Source organism: Rhinatrema bivittatum, chromosome 8, assembly GCF_901001135.1.
Source record: "Rhinatrema bivittatum chromosome 8, aRhiBiv1.1, whole genome shotgun sequence".
In the NCBI taxonomy this organism is placed as follows: Eukaryota; Metazoa; Chordata; class Amphibia; order Gymnophiona; family Rhinatrematidae; genus Rhinatrema; species Rhinatrema bivittatum.
In genome coordinates, this window is record NC_042622.1 from 161,940,860 (window position 1) to 161,955,867 (window position 15,008).

Sequence of the window (15,008 nt, forward strand, 5' to 3'; positions counted from 1 at the left end):
CTCAGCTGTCTCTTCTCCAAGCTGAACAGCCCTAACCTCTTTAGCCTTTCCTCATAGGGGAGCTGTTCTATCCGCTTTATCATTTTGGTCACCCTTCTCTGTAGCATCTCCATCGCAACCATATCTTTTTTTGAGATGCGGCAACCAGAATTGTACACAGTATTTGTTAGGAGTTGTGGACCCTTGGGCCAGCCAGCAGATGATGATGGATAGAAAGAAAATCTCCATAGAGGATGTAGTGGCCGGGAGGCGGAAGGTGCCGGGAGACCAGAAGGAAGCTTCACCCTTGGGAGGAGTCATCCATATATAAATTACCGAAAAACAAATCAGAAAGATGGAAGATCTTTTCCCGCTCATGCTCACTTTTGAGACATTAAGAGGTCTCACCAGAATAAAGGCTAGTCGGGATCTCAGAGCCAAGGTCCGGGCAGAGTGCAATCCTGGGGATAGCCCATTTGGGCACACGCCATCCCGAGACCATGCTGGCCTGAGAACTGGTGGAGAAAGTGAAAACACCTTGCCTGCTCCCTATCAAAAAATGCACGCCGAGAAAACTCTAGAGATTGAGAAGGCTGTAAACCACTCTTATGAGGCACTCAGAGACTCTCTTCTGTACTTTTGACCTGAATTAACCAGTTGCCCAGATACAGATGGACCAGAATACCTGCCTTGCACAGAGGCGATGCTACATGACCTTGAACAAAGTCTTGGGTGCAGTAGTCAGCCCGAAGGGCAGGACCTGATATTGATGACGATGTCCCAGAATGGCGAATAGTAGGAAAAGTTGATGCTCCTGGCAAATAAGAATATGTACATAAGACTTGCCATTATGGGTCAGACCAAAAGTCCAGCAAGCCCAGTATCCTGTTTCCAACAGTGACCAAGCCAAGACACAAGCAAATAGTACAAATAGGGGAATTTCTCTATCACCATTGCAGAACAAAGGGTTTCCATTCTGAAATGAGTCACACAAAAAAGTTGAGCGACTCACTTCATATCCCAGATGGGCTGAAAGAATCCCTCTTCCTTCCTTCTTGGGAATGACCAATTAAATGGAATAGCGCCATATCTTCTTGGGATCTGGGAACAGGAATTACAGCCTTCAAATCCAAAGGCCTCCTAAATGTGGTCTCCAATATCATTCTCTTCTGTAGAGAGTTGCATGGAGAAACCATAAATGAATTCAAAGGAATTCAGAGAAAATCGAGAGCCAGGCCATCTCTTACCACCTCCAGAACTCAATGGCCTTCGTAATCTAGTCCCACCTTTGATAAAAGCGAGATAGCCCTTTATTGCAAAGATAGAGATGCTCTGGCTTTGGAGCCCTCATCCTTAGGAGGCATCGTAGGCCAAAAAGACTGAGATCTGAAGGAATGAGACTTTTGAGAAGTTGCTCCTCAGAGGATGAAACAGATGGGAATCCCTGGAGGGTCCTTCACACCATAAGGACATGCCACCGCCTTCCTGTCCTACAGCAATCAAGGAACCTTGGATTCGCCCCAGCTATTCGCCAAGTTCTCAAACTCACTCCTAAAGGGCAACCATAGGAAATTGGACTTGGAAATAGTGCCTTCACAGCCATAATTGGAGCCTAGTCACCATCACGGAAGCCAAAGCTCTGGCAGCCATCCGCACCTAGTTACAGCCGCATCGGGTAATAATGCAGCTCTCAGTTGTGGCCCCTGGTTCCATCACTGATCCGCCATCAGAACTCTCTCCTGAGAGAGACGCAAACCAGCCCAAGCCACCAGACAGCAGCAAGAAGCAATTTGCAAATTCACTGCCATGGCCTCAAAGGCCCAATGAAGGATAGCCTCAATCCTCCTATTCTGATCACCTTTTACTGCTGCCACTCCTACCCCACTGGGGCAGTGTTTGGCTTTATAAACAGCACATACCAACTCAACTTCCTTCAACTGCTCCCCCTGCCTTTGGATCCAAGGGGTACAAACTCACCAAAGCGTGTCCCTCTTTTTAAAACTTGCATCCAAGGCATTCCAGTCTATTGGAAATAAAACTGATTTTCCTTAATCATATTTGGTTGAATATCTGTTTTGTTGCCAATATCCTTTTCAGAGTCTCACAGGAATTCTTATTCATATTAATGCCCTTTTCAACAGATGTAAGCGATTATCCAAAATATCGAGAGCACTAACTTCCGGGCTCATTTGGTTAAATATATTATAGTTTAAAGTCTGTATCGCATCCCAGATAGCGTCTAAGGTAATTAAAGCAGGTCTTACCAGCACAGTCTTCTGAACAGATGGTAAATCAAAAAGACTTCTCTTACCATTCACCGAAAAGCAGTGTTTCCAGCAAAGTCCCCGGCTTCATCAGAGGTTACAGGGAACTCCAGAGCGTTCCCCAATGAGCTCCCATCCTCAAACTGTGGGCTGGCGCCTTCCCCATCTTCAGGCAGCGCTATTCCGTGGGGCTGGTCTGAAGATCTTGCCCCAGCAAGGTTAGCTGGAGCCGTCCGTTCTTCTGGGGACAGAGTTGTTTCAAGCTGGCTCCTGGAGTATGGGCACAGGGGCGCCCATTGGGCCCAGAACTTGAGTCGCCGAGGAAGCGGACAAAACTTCTCGTTTTCTGGCCTGCCACTTCCTAGTGGAATGAGGCGTTTCCAAAAGAAATTCAAAGGTCCAGATGAGAGCGGCCTCAAGCGCATCCAGCCAGGTTCGCCATCTTGGATCCTCCCTTTTTTTTTTTTTTTTTTTTTAAATATACTCCAGATTGCAGGTTTTACACCATCTACCATCTGCAAGAGACAGAGAAATACTGAGGGACTGCAGGTGGCATACGAGGCTATGTCCAGTGTGAGTAAAACTTTGGCTCCATCTGCTGGCAGACAAGCAAAATCCAGGAGTCTGGCCTGATCTGGGATATGAACAGGAATCATGTGTCACATGTACAAATACATGAACAGCATGTAATCACATGATGCATGTATAAACATGTAAACGCGTCACATGTACAAACATGAATGACATGGGGAATGTATAAACGTGTGGACATGCAATCACATGTCACATGTATAAACATATGGACATGCAATCAGTGACACGTAAATACATGAATGGACATGTAATCATGTGTCACATGTATAAGCACATACTTTTTGTATCTTATGGGGCTAATTTTCACAATGACCACACTGGGAGATAGGCTGGGTGTAATTTTGAAAGCAAAAAGGTTACAAACCGCCTGCTGACATTTGCATTTACATCTCGTGCAGACACTTTAAATCATGGAAAATAGCCCAGGTAGATGTGAGAATCCAATCAATGCATGTTACTTTCCTCGAGTTTTGGAATGCTGCATCGAGGAAGGGTAATGGACAGATGACCGATTTACATGTGGAAATAGCTCTCTATATAAAGCATTAAAATGCTGCCACGGCTTGTGGAAATTCAATGCTCTTTGGGCCAGATGAATTGCTCATCAGCAGCGTAGGTTCAATTCTTGGGCCTGCCTTTTGCTCCCTTTGTGGGGGGTGGGGAGAGGTCCGGTGAGCGTTGCAGATGCTGGGAGGGGGGAATCCCAGAAATTGATCAATGGTGACACCTACTGGCTAGAACTAGGGTTCAGAAGTCCCAGGTTCCAGAAGAAGCCATGTGGCCCTCTGGCCAAGGACGTTCACTACAAAGCATGGGCTCAGTGGGGATAAGATTATAAAAACAGGGGAAAAACCTTGGATAGCTGTGAAGGAAGGCTCGTAGCACTATAGTCCAGTAAAGGAAACCCAAAGTGGCAATGGGAAAATTGTTGGGCCAAAAATACAATTTAAAAAAGAAAAGAAAGCAGTGCATCTCACTGGTGTCCCAGACCTTGGGTTCAAATTCCCTCTCAGCAGTCTGGCTGTTCTGGCTCTGGCTCCAGCAGGTTAAGCCCTTCCTCAGGTCTGGACTATACTTTTCTGGGTGCAATCCCATTTTAGTTTTTATTGCGATGTTGTAAGCTCCTCTGAGTTTGTTTTAGGAAAGCACATAAAAATAAGAACATATGAACATAAGACTTGTTATTGGGTCAGACCAAAAATCCATCAGGCCCAGCATCCTGTTTCCCACAGTGTCCAATCCAAGTCACAAGTACCTGCGGGTTCCAAGCTGCTTATCCCAGCGATAAATACTTACAGTACATTTCTCTTATCTCATTACAAAAGCTCGTTTCTAACAGCCTATCCTGGAGAGCAACTGGGAACATAAAATTCACTGAGAGAAAGGGGGGAAATGCTTGTTGCCAGTGCCTCCCGGAAGTCAGTCTGTCCAAGAGCGATGAGTCTAGAGTTACCAAGGAGAAGCTGCTTTTGTGGCCTGCGCCTCTGCTCCACTTTCCCACAGCTGCTTCAGATTTCAGGTTTGATATAAAGATTCATTTTTTTCTCATTGATGAAGGTGAAGGAGTTCTCTCTGGGCAGATTATAGTAAGTGGGTTTGCTCCTTAATTTAAAACTCTCTCTGACGGATTAATGCCTCTTACTTTTATTCCTGTCAGATAGCCCCGGAGGAGATTCTGAAAAGGATAAAAAGGAAGCCAAAAGATTCTGCTAGCACGCAACAAAATACAGAGGGGGCAGTGCACACAGCGTGACAGAAGTGATCTGCACTCATTAGCCAAGGTGTGCTGGATGTAATCTCAGTCTCTCAGATTTACTGCTGGCGCTCAGCTTAATACCGCTCCGTGTCCAAGAGCTTCCTATGTTCAGGCAAAATAGCCACGTGTGCTTGGGAGCTCTCTCTCATCAGACACTGGGACCATATTTCTGTCTCTCTCTGCCACGTTTTCAGGCGGGGGTTCACTTTGTACACAGAGGGTAATTTTCAGGCAGGCTGTGGAGTTTCAAAATGTGCAGGCGTCCTTAATACACAGACACATGTGTAGGAAGGAGCAGGTGTAACTTTCTGCATGCCCATGCTTTCCTTGCCCCAACTCTGCCCCCCCCAGAATACTTATTGTGAGTGCTTTACTTCTCTCCTGCATAGTTTTCAAAGTCATCTTATTTATTTAATTTCTTATTAATTGCTATCCCAATTCAGACTTGTTCGAAGCAGTAGACAGTAAAAGAATCATGCATAATTAACATAACACAAAATTATAATTAATGAAAAACATGACAATCATAATGCAAATGCTGATAATTACACATTGCAAGGGAAATAATAAAAAAGCCATCCAACAAAAATCAGCTTAAATTAACTAAAAATCCACCATACCAGCAACCATCCTGACTATAAATAAAAAATACATTTCAAAAGACTCGAGAAAAGCCGGATCTTATCCTTTTTCTTTCAAAAGGTAAGAATTTTTTGCTGACTTAATATCTATGGGCAGCAAATTCCATAAAGCTAGCGCTATAATTGAAAATGCACTACCCTGTAACCGAATCTGTCTCATTTCTTTGAAAGAGGGAGTGGTTAACAGTACCCCTTGGCTGGCACTCTGGAGTATAACATCTCCACTTATTGTGTGCAGATGTCCAGGATCCTATGATACTTTTAGATTATAGAAAACACCAAAACGGGGAATACCCGTTCTGGAGACGGTTTTCAAGGGTAATGTTTCAGATGAACTGACCCAAATCACAGTGAATCCGGAAGATGTGGTAGGCCAGATTGACAAACTGAAGAGTAGTAAATCACCTGGACCAGATGGTTTACATCCCAGGTTTCTAAAAGAACTCAAAATGAAAATTCAGACCTATTTCAATTAATTTGTAACTTATCATTAAAATCATCCATTGCACCTGAAGATGGCCAATGTAACCCCGATATTTAAAAAGAGCTCCAGGGTGATCCGGGAAACTATAGACCGGTGAGCCTGTCTTCAGTGTTGTGAAAAATCGTGGAAACTGTTATAAAGAATGAAATCACAAAACATTTAGATAGACATGGTTTAATGGGACACAGCCAGCATGGATTTACCCAAGGGAAGTCTTGCCTCACAAATCTCCTACATTTTTTTTAAAGGGGTGAATAAACATTTATTTATTTACTTAATTTTCTATACCGATGTTGGTATTTACCTTCACACCATGGACAAAGGTAAACTGGTAGATGTGGTATATTTGAATTTTCAGAAGGCATTCGACAAAGTCCCACATGAGAGGCTGCTAAGAAAACTAAAAAAAGTCATGGGATAGGAGGTGACGTCCTTTTGTGGATTGTAAGATGGTTAAAAGACAGAAAACAGACAATGGGATTAAATGGTCAGTTTTCACAGTGGAAAAAGGTAAACAGTGGAGTGCCTCAGGGATCTGTATTAGTACCTGTCCTTTTTAATATATTTATAAATGATCTGGAAAGGGATAGGACGAGTGAGGTGATCAAATTTGCAGATGACACAAAACTATGCAGAGTAATTAAAACTCAAGTGGACTGTGATAAATTGCACAAGGACCTTGTGAGACTGGAAGAATGGGCTTCCAAATGGCAGATGAAATTTAACATGGACAAGTGCAAAGTGATGCATATAGGGAAAAATAACCCTTGCTGTAGTTACACAGAGGTAGATAATACATTGAAAAAGTATGCTCAGTGTGCTGAGGCGATCAAAAAAGCAAACAAAATGTTAGGAATTATTAGGAAGTAAATGGCAAAACGGTGGATGTCATAATCCCTCTGTATCGCTCCATGGTGAGACCGCATCTTGAATACTGTGTGCAATTCTGGTCACTGCATCTCAAAAAAGATACAGTTGCACTGGAGAATGTGCAGAGAAGGCAACCAAAATGCTAAGGGGCATGGAACAGCTCCCCTATGAGTAAAGGCTAAGGAAGTTAGGGCTGTTCAGTTTAAGAGAAAAGATGACTGAGGAGGGATATGATAGAGGACCACAAAATCATGAAAGGACTTGAACAAGTTAATGTAAAATCAGTTATTTACTCTTTCTGATAATAGAAGGACTAGAGGGCACTCCATGAAGTTAGCAAGTAGCTCATTTAAAACAAATCGAAGAAAATTATTTTTCACTCGGTGCATAGTTAAGCTCTGGAATTCATTGCCAGATGATGTGGTTACAGCAGTTAGTATAACAGGGTTTCAAAATGGTTTGGATAAGTTTCTAGAGTAGAAGTTCATAAACTGATATTAATCAATAAGGAATAGTAGCTTGGGATCTATTTAATGTTTGGGTACTTACCAGGTACTTGCGACTTGGATTGGCCACTGTTGGACACAGGATACTGGGCTTGATGGACCCTTGGTCTGACCCAATATGGCATATCTTATAGAAGATTCTGTCTCAGATTCTGAAGGAATGCCACAATGCTCATTCTTAAAAACATAAAAGTTCTTCCATCCAGAAGAAATGGATTTTTTGGTTAAGAGTCAATTTCTCTCTAGATCAGCAATCTCAGTATTCTCAAACTCTACCAAAACTTGCATATGGCTCCCATTCATTTGGCAGTGAAAGAAGATTTACACAGACTGGCAGAACCCAAGCAAGAAATGTTATCAGAATTGGACCTTATCTTTTCCTTAGCCAGTTAATCAAAAAGAATCTGTTACATGAAGTTGGATTCCAAAGCGGTGGTGGCAAAATGTCAGTGGCAGAGAAGAATAGTACACTACATTTTTACCGGCTCTGGAGCTGGGGTCAGTCAGGTCAGATCATGAGTTCCTCCGAGAGTTTCATTTTTCTGTCTCTGCCTGCGGAGATAGGATCTTAACCTGTGGACTGGGCTGGTGCCAGGGGACTCAGATAGTATCGGTCACAGCCATGGGGTTCAGGTGGCTTCAGTTATACCTTGCTGCCCCTCTGTAACTTGCCCGGCATCTGTCACAGCTACACTGCCGCTTCAGAGCTCAGACAGCATCATTCACAGCTATCGCCCCTTCCTCTCTTTCTCTCTCTCTAGTGTTGGCGGAGCATTACAGCATATTTATCATTCGCATGCTGAGAGGTAGGAGATATGGGGATTGTAGACTTACCTGAAACTGGCCAAGGTGAAAGAGTGCAGCCGAGCGATTGGCAAGGCACACGGCGACCTCCTCGCTGCCAGAAGTGGCATGTGAAAGTGCCTGCAAAAATCCACAGCTGAATTTCTAAAAGTCCAATATCCATCTCCTCCCAGCATCTAACCTGCTAGCGTCTCAAGCGTTCATCACTCTTGCTCATCTAGTTTAAGACTTGCAATCAGGAAATTGGTTAAGGTAAATTGCTTTCCTTTTAGGGAGTAGTGTTGAGGGATGCCTTCAGGTGTCAATATTATGCAGCGTAGTGGCAGGATGAGGAAATATGGGGAGAGTGGCAGTTATTGATGTATGTATACAAGCCCTGTATGATATTTACAAAATGATTACTTTTGTGCAGAAGATGTTTTAGGATGTGAGGAAATGAATATATTAGGCATAGAAGCAGCTAATATATATATTTTGTTTTGTTTTTTGTGTTACTGACCCATGTGCTTTGTATTATTTTCTGTTTTAATGATGTATTTTTATTATAATTGTTTTCTTGTAAACTACTTAGAAGTTAGATAAGTGATATATATATATATTCTAAATAATTATGTATGTTGATCTTGTAAACACTTAATTTTAAAAACATTTATCTGCTTATAACAGAACCACTGTGCTAAGTGGAATACAACAATAAAATACAGGCTAAAACATTATCATACATTAAGAATTTAAAAACATTAGACAAAGTTTAAATAGAATATGAACCAAATGCTTCTTGAAGAAGAAGAGTTTTCAGGTGTTTTTGAAATAAATAGTCCTCTGAGGCAGGCAAAGATTCAGACAGTTGGTTTCACAGAATTACAGAGAATGCCTGTGACCTAGTAGAATATAAATGGCCAGAATTAGTGGGTGGAATGGATAACAGGCCTTTCCCAGAGACTGAAGTGGCCTGGGTGGAGCATGTAAGCTCATTAAATTGGCTGTCCATTTTCATGGTTTATAAACTAGGGAGAGAATCTTGCAATTGACTTGTTGTTTCAATGGGACCCAATGTAATTGCTGTAAAAAGGAAGGAACATGCTCCCACAGAGCAGCCCTCATAACTAACCGTGCAGCAGCATTTTGTAAAATTTGGACTGTGCGGACGTGAGATTCTGGAAGGCCCATGTGCAACACATTGCAAAAGTCTAAAGTGGACAAAACAAGAGACTGAACTACTGTCCTGAAATCACTGCATTGCAATATACAGCAAAAATGATACAACTTTCATACTTTAAAATAATCCGATTTTAAAACAGCTTTAATCTGCACATCAAAGAGGCAGGCAAGGTTTCGCATGACTCCCTCAAACTGAATTGTGGTTCCATTTACTACCCGTGAGAATTTACTCAAAGCCGGAGGAACAATGCTGGAAACACAAAGTCACTATTTTCATTACATACAGGAACAACTTAGCAGTCATCCAAGAATTAATAATAGGAAGGCAAGCTGAAATGTGATTCAGCACAGCAGCTAGTTGAGCATTTACAGGGAAAAATAACTGGATGTCATCTGCATAAGACAAACCTAGACCCCCAAATTCTCAATCAAAAGGCACGGGAAAGGGGGAGGGGGGAGACTTTATGCAGTAAATAAACAGATACCTAAATCTAGATCTATCCCATCTACTCTACAGCTCTTCCTCCGTTATTTCAAATGGCACCGCCCACATCAAACGCTCTGCCACCTTTCATCCCTACAGGATCCCCCGCCCAGGCAGTGCTCTACCATCATTCCCACAGCTCTGAACACAGAAGGCACCCCCTCCACCATTCCCTACAGTGTATTCCACAGCCAGGACTGAAGGGGAGTGGCTCCCAAATTTGTCTTGAGGGACCCTCAGCCAGTCAGATTGTCAATGGAGGCAGTGCGTGCAAATAACGCATGCATAAACACTGTGGATATCCAGAAAATCTGACTAGCTGGGGGGGGGGGGGGGGGGGGGGCCTCCAGGACAGGTTTGGGAGCCACTTTTGGCTCCCAAACCTGTCCTGTATTGTCTACAGCAGAGCTTTCCAAACTTTTCATGTTGGTGACACACTTTTTAGACAAACATAATTTCACGACACGGTAATTCAGTCTACTAGTAAACCAGAGGTTAAAGGTTAAACGAACGAAACATATTTCGACAATTTATGTATGTTTCCTTAAATATATACATAAATAAAATGTTTCACGACACAACCTATCTCATGAAAACCTTAAATTTATATTAAAAATATATATTCCAAAATTCATGTTATTGTTATAATTTATGAGAAACAATAATAAAACAAATTGTCTGTCCCCCACACACTCATATCTCTCCCCCTCAAGCACATGTCTGTCCCCCCAGCATGTTTGCCCCCCACTCACTCATCTCTCTCCCCCCAGCACATGTCTGGCCCCCACACTCATGTACCTCGTCTTTTTGATTGTTGCCAGTTAAGTGCTTCACTCCCTTCCATGATCACCAGACACTGCTGCTTGCAGTCAGTACTCCTCATGGCCAGGCCTCATCGGCAGCAGCAGCCAATGCAAGGATGGCTGGGCTCGTTCCACCCACCAAGCCCCCCAAAAAAACGCGATTGACAGCAAAAATCACCCAATAATAAGCAACCCATAAACTGAAAAAAAAAAGTGAATCTCTAGGAAAAAAAAAGCCCAAACTCGCATCAGAGTTGACCTGGCTTGCGCGACACACCTGCACACTGCAGGCGACACACTAACGTGTCCCGACACACAGTTTGGAAAGCTCTGGTCTACAGGTTTCTATGTTGGTTGAAGTCGGATGTTTACCTTGGAATAAAGTACAGCTGCATGCGTATATTCCTTTCCATGAAACCTCCTGTTCCCTTCCTGCCTGTAGAATGCAGCAGCCTCTGGATCTTTTCTCACTGAGTTAATTTGCGTCAGCTTCTGGAGAATCTTCTCATCCTCAGGTCTACAAGAAAAAAAAAAAACACAGCAAAGCTGGGGTGAGTCAGGAGCTTTATGCAGCTCTCCCCTCCATGCCGTCCTCCCTCCCTGCATCCTCCACCGATTTCTCCATCCTGATAAGAGACTCCCTCCGCCACTGTGGGAAGATTTCCTCTTGGTGTGTGATATGGAAACGGAGTAGATGATGATAGAAAATGTCTAATTGGCCCACCCAGGCTGTCCACTTATTTCTGTCCACACTGCAGGAGACCACTCAATATCCAGGACACTTTTTGTCATTATTATATTGTGTCAATGAGCATACAAGACCCCCTATTAAGTTTACATTCAATTTTTGTTTTACGTAATCATTCTTATATTCCACTTCACCCAATGTGTTTAACTACAAAGCTGCTGCCTGAAAATCCAGCCTCCTAGAGTCTCTGCATTGCCTGCCAGACAGACCTAGTGCCTGCATCCCCTCTAGCCCTGCTAGCCATTATTGTACTTGCAGCCTGCCAGATAGACACAGCTACTAGTTTAATTCTATAAATCGAAGCCTGTGTCTGCTTTCCATGCTCATCGTCCCCCTAGATAAAAGCAGGTAATTTGGGAGGCATCTAAACTTATCTCAACTCCATCTTTTACGCTCATTGCATTTCTCTATATTCTCCTCAGTGTATCCGACTATATGAGATCAGGGAGTACAGCTGTGTTCCCTCCCAAATTCTTACTATGAGCTGGATTCCCTTGAGGGAGGCAGAGGAACAGTCTAACAAGACCAGTGACTGCTTCTTAACAAAACAGCAAGCTAGAACATCTCATCTCAGTCACATACACACAACAGACAAAGCCTCACTAAGTACAGAATGAGGGCCCATAATTTAGAAATAGAAATAGTCAGACAAAATCTGACTGAAAATACCAAGAAGCCGGACTCTGGATGCAGTGCAACACCAGAGAAATAGAAAGAGAAATACATTTCTTCTAGGACTGTGCAAGTCACAAAGAGATCAGAGATGCACATTTCCCAAAGCTGACTGGGAACTTCAAAGACCTCCCAGAGAAGAATGAGCAGGAAAAACTCAGTATAATCCTAGGGGAAAGAGGAGAAACAGCAGCTAAAGCAGCAAAATATGTTGTATCCTGCTACCAGGCCAGAAAAGTAAGCTGACCGGGAACAATACAGACCCGCACCAGAACGAGGGAAATGTTTTTACTTTTGATCTGTGTTTTGTAATTCTCTCTTGTGTAATTAAGGGCACAATTTTCAGCAGTGTGTTTGATTTGAAGATCCGGAAGTAGTTTCCTTTTGAAAATGTACATCTGCAAGGTCCAAAGTATAAAAGTACCTGCAAACTTTGTACCTGTCTCACCTGCATGTACTTTCTTATCCAATCTGCCCCGGCCCTGGCCCTTTCCCCCCCACAGATAAACCAGCAGTCTTAGCCGCTGAAAGGAGGCAATAGTCAGTCTCAGGGAGTTAGGACGAGAAAAACTGCCCACCTAGCTGCAAAGCCTGCAAGTCTATCCTACCCACAGGGAATCCTTTGTGAACTGCCCAGGATTACAAACGACCTGCGGACTTTGCAACTGCTTTTTCAGTGCGCAGATATTTCCTGCAAAATGTGCACAGATTTGAAATGGAGAAATTACTTACCTGATAATTTCATTTTCCTTAGTGTAGACAGATGGACTCAGGACCAATGGGTTTATGCTCCCCTGCCAGCAGATGGAGACTGAGTCAGATTTCAAAGCTGACATCACCCTAGATACACCCCTGCAGTGACCTCAGTCCTTCAGTATTTTCTTCAAAAGCCACATTGGACATACTATTGAAAAAACATGATTTAAAATGATTAACAACAGTTAACTGTAACTATACTCAACCAATCATACCCCCTGAACCCCAGTAAGAACACAAATGCCCTGATTTAGGGACTGGATGACTTACCCGTAATCTCTTGGAATCAATATTCGCTCCATGGGCGAATCCTTGGCACCATTCTTGGGCAACCGTGGGCAGGATGCTGAGTCCATCTGTCTACACTAAGGAAAATAAAATTATCAGGTAAGTAATTTCTCCATTTCTTAGCTGGAGCCAGATGGACTCAGGACCAATGGGAGGTACAAAAGTTACTCCTGATCGGGGCGGGAGGCTGTCTGCGGTCCAGTTAACACAGCCCTTGCAAAAGCTGAATCCTCTCGGGCCTGTACATCCAGGCGTAGAACTTGGAGAAGGCATGCAAGGAAGACCACATCACCGCTCGGCAGATGTTGACAAGAGACAGCAGTCTAGCTTCTGCCCATGAGACTGCCTGAGCCCTAGTGAAATGAGCTTTAACCTGAGAAGGTATTGGCTTTCCTGCCTCCACATAGGCTCCCATGACCACCTCCTTAATCCAGCGAGCTATGGTAGCCTGCTTAGCTGGTCCGCCCTGCTTCCTTCCACAAGGACAAACAGGCAGTCCGTCTTTCGGACTGGTTCTGAAACTTCCAGAATCTGTATCAAAAGTCTACTGACATTCAAATGATGGAGGAGGCGGTATTCTTCCGCGTCCTTGTGCTTATCTAGGGAAGGCAATGAAATGGACTGATTCAAATGAAACTCCGAGACTACCTTGGGCAAGAAGGACAGAACAGTATGAAGCTGTAACGCCTCTGGAGTCACTAGAACAACAAATCTCGACACGACAATGCCTGTAGTTCAAAGGTGCGATGTGCAGAGCATACAGCCACCAGGAACACTGTTTTTAAGGTTAAGGAAAGACTGCGCAGCAGCCGAAAGGAGGACCCTGCCAAAAATTCTAATACTAGATTAAGATTCCACAAGGGAACCGGCCACCGTAGGGGTGGCTGGAAGTGCTTCAAACCTTTCAGAAAAGGCCATGTCCGGATGAGCCGGCAGGTGGGTTCCGTTCAGCTTGCCCCTGAAACAGGAGAGAGCCGTTACCTTGACAATTCTCCAGAAGCGGATGCAAATTAAGCTGTCCTGCAAAAATTCCAGAATTAGTGGAATTTTGACCACCTGAGGGGGGGGGGGGGGGCCACGTTCCTTGCACCAGGCCTCAAATACTCTCTAGACCTGCACATATGCTTGGGACATAGAGAATTTCCACGCGTGGAATAAGGTGGCAAATCCTGCCACAGAATGTTCTCACTTCATCAGGTGAGCCCTCTCAAGGGCCAGACCGTAAGACAGAATCTAGTCAGATCCTCGTGAAGGACTGGTCCCTGCTGTAGCAGGTCCCTGTGTGGTGGGAAGCACAGGGGAGGTCTCCACCAGGAGTCTCCGCAAGTCCGCATATCATGAACACCTGGGCCAATCTGGAGCTACTAATAGGACTAATCCCTTGTGGTGCTTGATTCTGTGAATGACTCTGCCCTGCAGGGGCCACGGAAGGAAGGTGTATAGCAACTCTTCTTCCGGCTAGGTCTGAACAAGATCATTGTTCCCCAGGGACCACTGATCTCTTTTGCAACTGAAGAATCGGGGAGCCTTTGCATTGTGAGATGCGGCCAGCAGGTCGATGGACGGGAGGCCCCAGCAATCTACTATCATCTGAAAGGCTTTGGCCAATAGCGCCCACTCTCCTGGATCCAGACTCACCCTGCTTAGAAAATCTGCTCCGATGTTGTTTTTTCGTGTGATGTGGAAGTCTGAGATCATCTGTAGATGTATTTCCGCCAATTCCATAAGGAGATCTATCTCCTGTGACACTTGCTGGCTCTTGGTTCCACCCTGGCGGTTGATGTAGGCTACCATTGTTGCATTGTCAGACATTAAATGGACTGCTTGACCCTGCAGTCTGTGGCTGAATTGTAGACACACCAATCTGACTGCCCGGGTTTCCAGGCGGTTGATATTCCAGAGGATCTCTTCCTCAGTCCAACATCCCTGGGTCGTCAGTTCCTGATAGTGAGCTCCCCAGCCCCGGAGGCTCACATATGTTGTGAGGACCAGCCAGTTTGCAAAGGACAGGGGTACATTCCTGCCCAGATGAGCTTCCTGCAGCCGCAGCTGAGAGCATACGCCCATCGGTAAGTAGAGGCGAATCAAATAGTCTTGAGACTGCGGGTTCCAATGTGGCAGTAGTGAGCGTTGAAGTGATCGCATGTGTGCCCTTGTACATGGCACTACCTCCAGGGTTGCTGCCATCAAACCAAGAA

General features: G+C 44.2%; 1 protein-coding gene across 5 annotated transcripts in view; it reads right to left on the reverse strand.

The window, feature by feature from the left end:
* Positions 1 to 15,008, reverse strand: part of SMYD4 (SET and MYND domain containing 4) — a 40,239-nt gene that overhangs the window by 19,816 nt on the left and 5,415 nt on the right. For 4 of the 5 annotated variants that reach the window (XM_029611176.1, XM_029611177.1, XM_029611174.1 and 1 more), the window contains exons 3-4: positions 10,719 to 10,863; positions 7,929 to 8,018 (exon numbers count right to left, since the gene is read on the reverse strand). In XM_029611176.1, the coding sequence (XP_029467036.1) occupies positions 7,929 to 8,018; positions 10,719 to 10,863 (235 nt within the window). The remainder of the gene's footprint in view (positions 1 to 7,928; positions 8,019 to 10,718; positions 10,864 to 15,008) is intronic. The other variant, XM_029611178.1, reaches the window with a different exon arrangement.